Source organism: Ambystoma mexicanum, chromosome 7q, assembly GCF_040938575.1.
Source record: "Ambystoma mexicanum isolate Mex_15411 chromosome 7q, UKY_AmexF1_1, whole genome shotgun sequence".
Classification (NCBI taxonomy): Eukaryota; Metazoa; Chordata; class Amphibia; order Caudata; family Ambystomatidae; genus Ambystoma; species Ambystoma mexicanum.
The window spans coordinates 1102557403-1102570766 of record NC_090941.1 but is presented as its reverse complement, the minus strand read 5'-3'; the positions used below and the strand labels follow the sequence as shown (position 1 = coordinate 1102570766).

General features: G+C 45.4%; 1 protein-coding gene across 1 annotated transcript in view; it reads left to right on the top strand.

Annotated features, from left to right (window-relative positions):
* Positions 1 to 13364, top strand: part of ILK (integrin linked kinase) — a 443090-nt gene that overhangs the window by 413200 nt on the left and 16526 nt on the right. The window contains exon 12 of the mRNA XM_069640469.1: positions 7868 to 7998. Coding sequence (XP_069496570.1) covers positions 7868 to 7998 — 131 coding nt within the window. The remainder of the gene's footprint in view (positions 1 to 7867; positions 7999 to 13364) is intronic.

Genomic DNA, 13364 nt, shown 5'->3' with positions numbered 1-13364 from the left:
TTAAAGGTTTATTTCAAGCACACTTCTAGGAGTGAGTCACTGATTTAGTCTGTTCTTAAACACCTCAACTCAGCCTTTCATCCTTCTGAGTTTGATAAATGAGTACCATCACAGGTTGGGTGATATTGTATGTATATTTGTTCTATATAAAACGCTTATGATTGAGTGCTATATAATAACACATTATCATTTGGCCATGGTCATGTGCTTGCGTTCACAGTAATTTGGTAATATGGGCCTATACACACTGATCTTAATGAAACATATGGCAATCAGTTCTTGTATGAAATGTATGTCACATAGTGATATTGTAACCATATTTTTCGTAGTGTACGTAGGAACAATGTTGTGTGATGTCACTTCCTGTTTTGTCAAGGGGTGAAAGGTTGTGTACCATCGCTTCCCGTGACATCACTTGCGGGTGGGGTCAAATGACATCACTTTCTGTGATGTCAGAGGGCAAGGTTCATGTGATGTCACTTCCGCTACCCCTGGCATTTTGGTGAGAGGGCTGTATAATCCGTGCAAATGAAATTGTAATACAGATATTTGTTTATTTGTATGGCGCGTCGGACCCGAGAGTATCTGGGTTCCTTTAGCACCAAAGAAACACTGAAACACTATGTATTGTAAAAAAATAAATGGTTTATTTAAATAAGTGGGCCCATATAAATCTTGGGGGGGGGGGAAATAGGTACTATCACATTATATATAACTAGAATCATTAAAACATAACACTATGCATTAAAGTACACAGACCAAAGCATAGACCTTATTTAGAAAACTAACAGTATTTCTAGTTAAGTTAGACCTTATCCAACACATTTAGTATAGGTCACACCTATTCTTGGGAAGTAAAACCATAAGTCACTTTCAAATTACTTTACAGTAATTCAAGGGTAGTAGACCCTGTCAGTTGTACCATGACGCTCAGCAAGGAATCCCATAGTAAATCAACTGAACAATATACTTTTCTGATGTAGTGAAACGCTTATTCTAGGAATAGTAAAAACCTATACCTCTGATTCAGGATAAGTTATTTGAGAGGAGTTGGACCTTTGGGTGTAATTTGCAGTTGATTTTTACTTTACTTTATTTATTATGCGTAGCCATGCACTCTGGGGCTTGAGGGCGTGACAAGACAAAAACAACAATGAACATTCAGAGCCAATATCATAAATCAATATATTTACAGTTTACAGAGTAAGGGAAGCAATTACTAACTTCTTTTAGGATACCACAGTTATACTCAAGGTAAGTAAAACCTATACACTTTTTAAAGGAGCTATCAGCAACTTAAACCCCAGACTGTTTTTGTGTCTGTCTAAAACAGACCAGGGAAAGCCAAACCCAGTGTTACACTTTATGAATGACTTAAGGTTATTCTAGGTAGGTAAAACCCAGTGCAGACTTATTCTGGACAGGCTAACAGCAAGTCAGGCGAAGCACGACCCAGTTGGGAATCTTATACACCTATTCTCTGAAAGAAATATTTAGTGAAGCCAACAGCATTACTTTTGGGAAAGAGGCACAGCCAATTAATAGGTAAGTAAAATAACCTTACTTCTACTTTCTATTAGAATAGCAAAACAGTTTCTAAGGAAAGTACGATGTTGCATATACTTTTCAGAATGGCAGAACATTACTAAGCCAAGTAAAATAACCTTACATATGCTTCTCAGAATGGCGAAACATTTCTAAAGTTAGTAATAACTTTTGTAACTGTTCACTCTGAGTTACAGTTAGCAGCCAACTTATTTTGCAAGCAAGTACATTTTAAACATGAATTCTCTTTTCTAGGCAGAAGACCCAATCCTTAGAAGTATTTCCCTTATTCTTGGAGCCTGAGTGTTCTCAGTGGCAGAAGGTGGGTCACTAGGGTCTATTATCCCAGCAGTCAGAGTTCCTAAGGAAGACTGTTAGAACAAGTTAGTGCTTTACTTTTAGAGTTAGTTGAGGGTCCAGGTGCTTCGCAGAAGAGACCCTAGGAGGATTCCAACAGGGGCCTCTGGTGTACTGGACTAGAGGACTCACAATCATACGAAACACCCCAAAACTACACAGGAATCACAAGAGACTTAAGGTAAGTAAATGCCCAAGCCAGCACAGTACCTCCGCACAGAAGCTTTTGCAGCAGGAGGACTTCAGGATCTGCCGCCAAAAACCCAGTCGTTGAATTCCTTCATCAAGAAGACAGGACACTGGAAGGACTTTTGCATCAAGGATCACAGGGAAGGCTCTAGGCAAGGTTTTCCTCGTGGCTGGATGCGGCTCTGGATTTGGCTCCCTTTTCAGCATCATAGAAGTAGACAGAATAACACCATTCAGATTTACGTTATTTGCAAGGTCCAGCACTCTGGTGAGGGGAGTTTTCGGACTGGAATCGTACCTCTGGAGATAGAGTACAATGCCCACGAAGTTTCAGCAAAATTGATTTCGGAATACCGTGCACCGCACAACCGCACAATGGATCGAGTTCCCAGGGTATTGGTGGTATTGCAGCCCTGCAAGTTCGCAGCATGGCGTGGGATGTCAATGAACTTAATATCATACACAAATATACTTCAATACCAAACCAATAAGTTTCTGAATAAATTAGGCTCCCCTGAAATAGGATCAAAATGGCATTTCAGTTACTTTGAATGGGAGTAAAAAGGCACAAGTTAATAAACTAGATCACAAATACTTGCTTAGGCAGTGCAAATAGTTTCAGTTCACTGGAGGACTCGATTCAGTTCAATAGGCCTAGGCCAAAGTCAATGGACTAGTGTCTTGGATAGGAAAGAGCAGTTCTTGTAGTAAACGGTAAAGTCTTTGCCAAAGTTCTCAGAAATAGTTTGTACGAAAAAGAATCATATGTTGGGCCACAAGCTGATTAGGCCTGCAAGTTGGGAAAGCTTCACGAACACAGGTCAGTTCTCTCAATCAGGTCGGCACAGTACCTTAGTATGAAGAAAAGATGCAGCTGAAGACATTGGTTCCTGGCACTTCCTGCAGATTTCGCTGTTCCTGAGCCTCAGTCGTGGGGACAAGAGGGAGGACGTCGGGGGACTCCTGCACGGGGACGGGGCAAACAAGCTGGCAAAATGGAAGATCTTCGGTTCAAGTAGCTTTCGTAAAGTACACAATTTGTATTTAGTTTATTTGTAAAGCGCAGCCAGGCCCGTGGGCAACCGGGCGCATAGTCTTACATACACAGATAAAGTACATTACATTGAAGGTTCATGACATGAGATTCAAGCTCACTGGTTTACAGCAAGATACAAGTGAGCAGACGTCTCTTCGACATATCAAAGTCATGAATACAATAATATACAGACGTAAGCAGGTAAATATATGGAAAATACAGACATAATCACTAAAATGAGCAGGTACATAGCATGGAAACAGAGTGAACCTAGAGTTTTAGTGCCTGATCGTATAAGAAGTGCATTATGTGTTTTGTGTAAGGAGCCAGGGTTTAGATTTATTCTTGAAGGTTTGAAAGGAAGGCTCAGTTCTGATGGGGACAGGAAGGGAGTTCCAGAGTTTCGAGGCTAGGACAGGGAAGCTCGCACCACCTGCTTTTTGTAGTTTGAATCTGGACAAGATGAGGGTGTGGATTTGTGGAGTTCTAGTGGGACGTGTGGAGGTATGAAGAGTGAGACGGGAGAAGGTAATGTGGGGCCTTGTTGTCCAGGCATTTGTGTGTCAAGGCTAAGGTTTTCAAGGCAACTCTTTGTTTTACTGAGAGCCAGCGAAGATCTGATCTGACGTTAGAAATATGAGAATGCCTAGGGATATTGAGAGCCGACCTGATGGCATTATTCTGGGTTGTTTGCAGTTTCTTGAGGTTAGATTGACTGGTCCCCAAATACAGTGCACTGCAGTAGTCGATTGTGGACATAAGTGTTCTAGCCACGGTAATGCAATTGTGGGAGTTCAGGAAAGGTCTTTAGGCAGTGATGAGGGTGTGGGCCGCGGCTGACCTTACTGCATTATTTTGTCTATTTAGAGAGAGAACGGACTCCAGATAGACGCCAAGAGTTTTAGTGTCCTTGGAGATCTTAATGTCATTGCCATTGATGATGAAGGACTTTAAGGCCTGGTCAAGTTTAAGATGTTGAGTTTAGCCTAGTAGTAGGAGCTCCGTCTTGTCATCATTGAGGCAAAGTTTGTGTTGTGCCATCCTAGCTTGAATAACCAGGTAGACGTCATTCACAGCTTAAGTATCGGCTGTGTGATCACCAGTAATGGGGATGAGTATCTGGGTGTCATCCGCATAGTTGGTGTAGGAAACACCCAGATAATCAAGCACACCAAAGAGCGGTTTGGTGAACACATTGTAAAGGGTCGGCGACACACAAGAGCCTTGTGGGACACCACAGTGTATCGGGGAAGGTTCAGCAGAAGCTATGGGAGAGAACACCCTCATGCATCTATTGCTTAAGAAAGAGTGGATCCACGCATTGGCTGAGTCCGAGAAATGAGCCGCAGTTTTAAGATGTTGGCAAAGTATTTGGTGATCAACCAAATCAAATGCCGCAGAGAGATCGAGAAGTAGGAGTAGCGCTAATTTCCCATTATCTTTTAGGAATTCCATTTGAGTTTTCAAATCAGTCAACGCTGTTTCGGTTCCATGTTTGGGACAGAAGCCTGATTGTCTTAGCCCAAGGAGATTGTTGGATTCAAGATATTCTTGGATATGCAAGTAGGCTGCACGATCTAGAATCCTGAGCAGGAAAGGGACCGTGGAGATGGATCTGAAATTAGTCAGAATGTTAGGGTCAAGGGAAGGTTTTTTTAAGTAGAGGGATCACCCAGGTGTCCTTGAGGTTGTCAGGGACTATGCCCGTTTTAAGAGGCGTTAATGAAGGCCGTGATAAAGGGAGCTAGATCGTGCAAGGCTTCCTTGATGATAGGGGCAGGACATGGGTTGCCTTGACAGTTGGACGGTTTAAGATTTTTTATAATACCTTCTACTTCTGAAATAGTAAGAGGGAAGAAGGCAAATGGTTTGTGATTCGAGTTGGCCTGGCATGTACCGGATGTTGGAATGGAGAGGGGATTGTCTGATTGCAGTGAATTTTGTTTACCTCTAATTTTGGTTTGGAGGGATGCAATTTTGTCCAAAAGTGCTGTCTGTATATTGGTACACCATTTGCTGTCTTTGACGCATAAGTCTGGGGATGTTGCAGGAGACTCAAGTTCCTTAAGAATTTTGAATAATTCTTTGGTTTTGGATTGTGCTGACAGGATGCGATTATTGTAGGATTCCTTTTTGGCTTGGATTATGGCTTCTTTGCAGTTAAGAGTGGCTAAGAAGAGTCCGCCCTTGTGGGCATCAGATGATGACTTTTCCAGTGTTTCCGCGCTACGTTTCTCTTTACGAAGCACTCTTAGCTGTGGTGTGAACCACGAATTAAGGTGCGCATGCTGTGTGGGTTTCCTAAGTTTAAGAGGGGCGATGGCGTTAATGGCTGAAAGCACGGCCTGATTATAGGTGTCAGCTAGGGTGGTGGGGTCCAGTCAAGAATCAATGACATTGTTCAAGGTAGGAAGGATGAGGGGGAGTAACTTCCCAGTCATGTCCTTTTTGTTTCTGGTGGGCAAGGCAGGTGCGACGGAAGGCGCAGGTATGTGAGCTGCTTCAATGTTAAAGGTGATGACATGGTGATCCGACCATGTGCATGGTGAATTAGAGAGAAGGCTAATGTTACAGTTGGTCCCCCCCCCCCCCGGTTAATCCCAACTATCTCCAAGAATGGTATCCAGGTGGCTTACGAGTTGATTGGTCCCACCAACTCAAAGGAAGAAGTTGTCCTTGAAGGGGCTTCTCCGTCGAGATGAACTTGGCAATTCGGACCTGCAGCAGGGCTTCACCGGGCAAACCAACGGTCCATGAATTGCACCAGCTGTCCTCTTCCAGCTCGTCTTCAGTTCTTTCGTTCCAGTGGTCGACTCTGCTTTCCAGTCCAAGAGACTCGCCTTTTAAACCGTTCTCTCCCTTTCATTCCAGCCTAGCTGTCACTCACCCAGCAGGGTGGCTGTCCTTGCCGGACAGTCAGGCAGCCAATCACGCCAGAGTGCATTTGGGTCTCCTAGGAGACTAAGCACAGGGAGTTTCGGGTACCTCCCTCACTTCCTGGCCACCCCAGACACTCAGGTGCCAGAGGCGGTCTTCAGTCCTGAAGCCCGCCAAAGGCGTACGAACAAAGGGACCAAACCTGGTTTGGTGCGCAGAGACAAAATTTAGAAGGACCTTTCCAAAAAGAAATGGCGAAAAAAGAAGACCGGGACCCGTTTAAACAAAGGGGTTTAAGGCGCCTTCTTGAAAAACATGGCTCCTGCGATTTTTAGCTACCAGTGTTTGCGGTCGTTCAAAATCATGGTAGTTCGTTGTAAAACCACTTCCATAAGCCATTTCGATAGGAAAGGGTAGCATTTCACTGGTACATGAGTCTCTAGACACAGGGGATACTAGGTAACCCCTCCAGCACTCTATAGGAAGATGGTGTGTGCTGGGTCTAGGAATTTGAAAAGACTAGTAAAGTCAATTTAACTTTACATTCTCTGGGAAACAGTAGTTTATCCCAGAGAAGGTATTTAAACCTTTTGGAAGTCTAAAAGACATCCTGGTGTCACTGCACTGAGGGTGCTGTGTAGCGCACATGAAAAGATGATGCCTATGGAATTATCTAAAACTCCATAATCGAAGAACACAAGAGTAAAACACACATCAAAATATGAGAGTGGGGGAATAAAAGGCTTGCACTCTTTCCAGGTAAAAGAAATCAAGTCCTCAAAATCCAGCAAGGTTGCTGGGGGTCTCTAAAGTGAAGGGAATTAGCACATGTATGAGAATTCTCCCTAACACCCCGCAACAATAGGCACTTATTGGCAAAACATTGTCAGAGGATAACTTTTAAAAGACACTCTGGACAGTCTTAAAAATGACACCCACAAAAAGAGTAAGATTCTTTCAGTGTGCAAAAAGGTTCCCACTCACAGAGGTATAAGGAAAAATAATCTACCAGTCCAGCAAAGGGTTCTGGGGTTGACACAGGTCAGGAATATTTATAGTTTCTATGAGAATCTTACTTAGCAAATGTACTCCCCAGCATTGTTGGCCCTTCGTAGGCCCCGTAGCCTGACACCTTTCACTGGCATAGTGACTGGCGTACAGCACTGACTGGGGTGATGGGTTAAACAAGTCTGAATATATGGAGTGAATTAAACTGCACTTGATTGGGGCTGGATTATGGGTTCCCACTATTTGTTTGAGAGACGGAATGTGCTGCATTCACAGCCCTCTATTTTTCAGTGGCAGAAATGTTGGGAGTTTGCCTACGCTACGCTGCCCAACCTGCACCCAGCACAGTTCACAGATTACTGTATTACTGCAATGGGCTCAGTCCAGAGATTTGCTATTGAGGGTAACCTACTGATAGCAAATTGATGTCTCAATAGCCCAGTGGAGCGAAGCCCTCCGACCCTCAGCTTATAGATGGTCTCCTAATAACCACTGCTCTTTAACCAGCACCAGTGTTTGCACTGTGATAAAGGGACCCATCACTCTCAACACTGTAAGACAGTGGTCTTCAAACTCTGGGGCTGGCCCCCTGAGGCGGCCCAAATGATGTTCGGGGGCAGAGGGGCTCGAGAGTCGTCAAAAAAGGAGTACACTGACTGCTTTTAATAGAAAATATAAGCAGATAGTGCATCTGGGAGGCTCAGCAACAATATTTGTACTCAAGATGGGGGGGCGGGGGGCTTAGCCATGTTTGAATGACACTGCTGTAAGTTCTTGTCTTTTAACTGGAAGAGCTTCTGTCTTCAAACATGTGATTTTCTCCAAGACTATAACGTGAAACTGTTGTTTTTGCAGCTTTACAGAAGAAGCCAGAGGAGATTAACCGTCGTTCATCTGACATGTGGAGCTTTGCCGTTCTTTTGTGGGAACTGGTAACCCGCGAGGTTCCATTTGCTGACTTGTCCAATATGGAAATTGGGATGAAGGTAAGAAGGGTGTATGGGAAAGGCAGCAATACTGATAACTCAGATATTTAAATTTGAAAGTATAGTGCTGACGTTGATGCACCTTTGACCTCTGAACTATCCCGAATCTAGAGCAATGTATGGGTTTGAGATGCTGGTCCTTTGGAGACGTGCAGTAGCAATCATTTCTGTGCTACTTCCCTTCAACATTAGAGACCCCCAGCTCTTTTGCTGGACTTTAGGACTTTTACATTTTTATTCTGGAGCGAGACCTTTTTCTCACTCCCTAATGTATTTTTGATTTGATTTGGATTGTGTTTCCTTTGTTTTTGGAGTCTGATAAACTTCATATGCATCTACTTCTTGTATGGTGGCACACAGCACCTTTAGTGCAGTGTCACAGAGAAGTCCTTTGATTTCTCATAAGGTTTAACTACCTTCCTTTGGGTGAACTACTGTTCCGAAGAGTAGTAAAGTGAAATAGACTTTACTTACCTTTTTCCTATGTAGGCCCAGCACACACCACAACGTATGTGGAGTGCTGAGTGGTTACTTAGTAGCCCCTTTTGCTACTTACTCATGTGTAAAAGAATGTGTTACCCTCACCACTTTAAATGGCTGGTGGTTGTGGTTAAATGTTCCTACCATTGTGCGTTTCTACCACAGGCTGAACCCTCAGCTGCAGTATAGCACTCATGGGTGACCATTGTGTCAAAATGGCCCCAGTCTTCTTTTTATGTCATTTATTGTTAGTGAGGTCTTTGTTAGGTTTTACTCAAACCAGGTTTAACCCTTTTGTTCATTTTGCCTTTGGCGGGCTTCAGTGCTGAAACCCGCCTTTGGCTCCAGTGTGTCTGGCAGGGCAGGAAGGGAGGGAAGTGCCCAAAGAACTCCCTGTCCTTAGTCTCCTTGGTCACTTGAATGCACCCAGTGCCGATTGGCTGGCTCTCCTTGCAGGACAGCCACCCTGCGGTGTGTGTGACAGCAAGGCTTTGCATGAATGGGAGAAACCTGCATAAAAGGCGAGGCTTCTTGGACTGAAGACATTCGACCACTGGATGAAACTTCCGACAAAGGAATCATGAAGAGAAGCTTGTAATATCCTCCTGGACCGTTGCTGCCCGGTGAAGCCCTGCTGCTGTGCTGAGACTGCTTTTCCGAATTGACAAGACAAGCTCCGACGAGGACTTCTTCCCTTGGGTTAGTAGGACTAACTAACCCCAAGACAAACTTTGCTTGAAGACCTTCCCCAACTTTTATTTATTTGCATTTTTTAAAGCGCTCACACAGCCCGCGGGCATCGAGGCGCTGTTACAGGAATTGTTTTTTTTAAGTTGCGTAATTGTTTTTTTTTATTTATTTTTTTAGTCTTAGTTACGTATTTATAACACGCTTAAACACCCAGAGGTTTCTAAGCGTGGACCCGGCGATCAAACCTGTGTTGCTTCATGTCGTCTTGCTTCCAAGGCGAACACGTTGCTGCTGAGCTATCCTCCCGGGACGATCCTTCCAACTGGCTGTACCTCTTTGCTGATGCTGGAATAGAGTACCAGGGTTCGAGAAATCTGTAGTAGAGTGCATTGTCTTGAAGCAGGACGACCCAAGCTCGAGTCACCTCACCAGAGTCCTGGGTCGCAAGGAGCGAAGACAGTCCATCCAATTGTCCAAGTTCTGCAGTGGTGCTGTTTGCCGGTAGTTGAAACTGTGAAGTGCTGCTGGACTGAAAAGAGCCCGTAGCTGCCGTCGACCTTCAAACTGCAGTGCAGGAGTCCTCCAGACATTCTCCCTCTTGTCCCCATGACTGAGGCCCAGGAACCCAGGATCTGCAAGACTGCAACCAGAACAGAAGCCAGTTGGATCCTCTTCTTCCAAACTAAGGTACTGTGATGACTAAGGGGTACTTGTCTCTTGTGGCTTTAGCTTGCGTTCTCACTTGAGACTTGCAGTAGCTGCGTTTTTGCAGAGTTGATCTCAGCTATACCTTCAAAAGCCCAACAGCGTGTGGCCAAACAGTGATTTTCTACAAACTCTCTAACATTGTGCAAGACTTTTGTGCTATCTGAGAAGTGCCTCAGCTCCATAGACATTGTTCAAATTGACTTTAGCTGGCCTGGCTCCCTGCAGACTTTCTGACCCATTGACTTAGATTCTAACTGTCCCTCATAGGTGATACATTGGTTTACATTGGTTTAACTAATATTGCTGGGAAATATTCTATCTAGACTTCATTGAGAGATTGAAAAGTGCTCCCGTGCTCTGAGAACCGTTTAACCTTTTTCCTTCCCTAACCTTTTCCTTTTCCACAACCTCAGAATTCTACTAAGTGTCAGAATGTATGTATAAATGCCAATACTGCCCTAGCAATTGAAGTCACCTCAGGGTGTAGGAAGTGTATGAAGCATCTCTAAAGAGTGTCGAACAAGCACCCGTCCATGAAAGACACTGCCGAAAAGCACGCATCAAGGAAGACGTCCTCATCGACGAAGCACCCGTCGCCGTCCAAACATTCATCGTCGATGGAAAAACAGTCAACGTGCCCCCAAGAACAGGACAAAACACAGTCGATTGACCCAACACCACCAGACGTAATCGACGAGCCCTTCCAACAACCAGAGGAAGCTTTAAGCACCCATACACCACAGCTAGATGGGTTAGAAGCCGTTACCTGTCTATCCCCTATAACTGAGATGAAATAACTAGCTGACATCATTTTAATGATGTTATTTACATAGCGTCTTTATCCATATTACTGGAGGAGTTCTCGGAGGGGGAGGAACAACTCCAGTACAACCTAAAGAACACAGTCCACACTGGCAACCGGTGATGGAAGACGTGGCAGATCCTTTCAACCCTAATCTACTGCAGCCCATGGGCAGAATTGTTGACGAGTTCCAAAGGAGGCAAAGGGCAAGACTCCTGGTCACTCCCAAAGTCCCTGTAAGCAGACCTCTCATAGCACATCACCACACTATAGCGGATCACCCAGGTCTCATTCACCGCTGACACAATGCTCGCACTATGGCGGATCACCCAGGTCTCAAAAGAGAAGACGCTCTCCATCTCCTCCAAGGTCTCTGCCTCAAAAATTCAGAGCACGCAATACGCCTTCAATTGTTATATCCTCAGAATGCCCAGACAACATTGTAGATGACGACGGGGAGCTTGATGACCCATTTAGGGAGTTTTCCAACCCCGACAGTCTTGACGACGAGCCGGAAGAGGGTGAACTGCCTCATGACACTCCAGACACCGGTAACTGGGATTCTTTTGTCATCGAGAAGCAGAAGAAACGTGACTCACTAGCAGGATCCTCGCCTCCAGATGTTGTATCTTTTCATTCAATCATGGCTAAGTTGGAAGAGATCTTCAAAATACAAGTCGTCACAGAGGAGAAAGTATCAGTCCTCCACGAGCACAGAGACAAAAGACTATGCACCATCACCACGATACCAATATTAGAAACCATTTGGGACGCAGAGGAAAATATCGTGGCCACTCCTCTGTCCACTCCGGTGCTGGTGGCGAGACCGGAGAAGAAGTACAAAGCACCGAACTCTGCTCCATTGTGTCTCAGAGGCCATACTAAACCTGACTCTGTTATCACAGTGGCTGTGAGGAAGATACTGCAAAACTCAGCCTCTCCCCTCACAGCTCTGCCTGAAAAGGAGGCGTGTAAACTAGAATCGATGGGGCGCAAGGTATCAACAGCAGCATCGTTGACGGTGCGGGCCAGCAACGCCATGGCCATGATGGCAAGGCTGGATAGAGAATTATGGCTCTATATGTCCCGTCTCACTAAACACCTTCCAGAGGAGTTTCAGGAAGAGGCCAAGGCCATTATCACAGACTGCAAAGCTGTCTCGGACCACATGATCAACACATCTGTGGACACCGCTCACTGCAGCTTCAGGCAAATAGCACATGGCACAGTCTTGAGATGCCAAGCCTCGATTAAAGCAACAAGTTTCAGTCTGGAGGTACAGGCTCAGATCCTAGATATGCCCTTTGATGGACAAGACCTATTTGGGAAGAAAATAGATGACCACTTGAAAGGTATCAAGGCTGACACTGCTAGGGCGATTAGCTCTTTAAAGGAGAAGGACCACTGTCCTTTTCGCTCCTTTGAAGGTGCCAGCTCCAACTACAGGTCATACTGCTGATCGTTCCAGGGCCAAGTGTGCTATTCTACCTCCTTCCAGTCAGGGGGTAGATACCAACATGGTTCCACCAGGTACCAGAACCAACGTGGCAAAAGAGATTCAAGCCAGTGCAGGAACCAGACCAAGAAGAACAGACTCCTACTGAGCACTGAGCGTGCCTTCCACATCACACCCCAGTGGAAGGATGTGTCTCACTGCAGTCATTGGTACGCTATAACATGCTATAACATTGGACAAATCGGTGCTTCAAGTTATAAAAGGGGGACATACCATAGACTTTCTTCAGCAGCCACTACCTCTCCCACACCAAGGAAAAGCATCCCCTGGCTGCAACAGCTAAGGGTCGAGGCCGCCAAGCTTTTACTAAAGGCCACCATAGATCGGGTACCACCTCTACAACGGCGGAAAGTATTCTATTCCCACTTTTTTCTAGTAAAGAAGAAAAACGGCCAGTGGCGCCCAATACTAGATCTACGGGCCCTCAACAAGTTTGTCGTCTAAAATCAAAGATGACCTCCATTCAGCTGGTCCTTCCATGGCTCAGGAAAGGCTATTTCCTTGCTACTCTAGACTTGGAGGATGCCTACTTCCATGTACCCATCCCACAGACAGACAGTACCTTTGGTTCACTGCTAGCGACCAACATTTCCAGTTCATAGTACTTCAATTCGGGCTGAAATGCCTGGCCTCATTGGCCGCTCACCCTAGGCGCTCTGGGGTACAGGCTTTTCCATACCTAGATGACTGGCTAGTGAAAGGAAGCTCCCTGGAAACCGCATCAGAGGCAGTGGGAAGAACAACCACCCTACTCCAAGACCTAGGGTTCTCAATCAACGAGGAAACCTCGTCACCACTCCCCGCATAGTCAGCAATCTTTCTAGGAGCAGATCTGGACACTCAAGTTCCCAGGGTTTGCCCCTCTCCGGACAGAGTGGCCACAATGCGAAACCTCATTGCATGGTTCAACGAGAGAACAAGCTCCACTGTCAGACAATACAAGTCCCTCCCGGGCATGATGTCCTCCTTTATTTTCCTCATACCAAATTGCAGACTGAAGATGAGACCCTTTCAGGAGGAGCTGGACCACCAATGGGCTGAACGCAGTGGATCGTGGCAGGACATAGTGCATCTCGGCCAAATTTCCGCAAAGCCCTCGAATGGTGGCCCAAACACTCATCTTCGAAAGGGTTTACACTTCCAGCTACCCACATCCACTCCACTCCACTC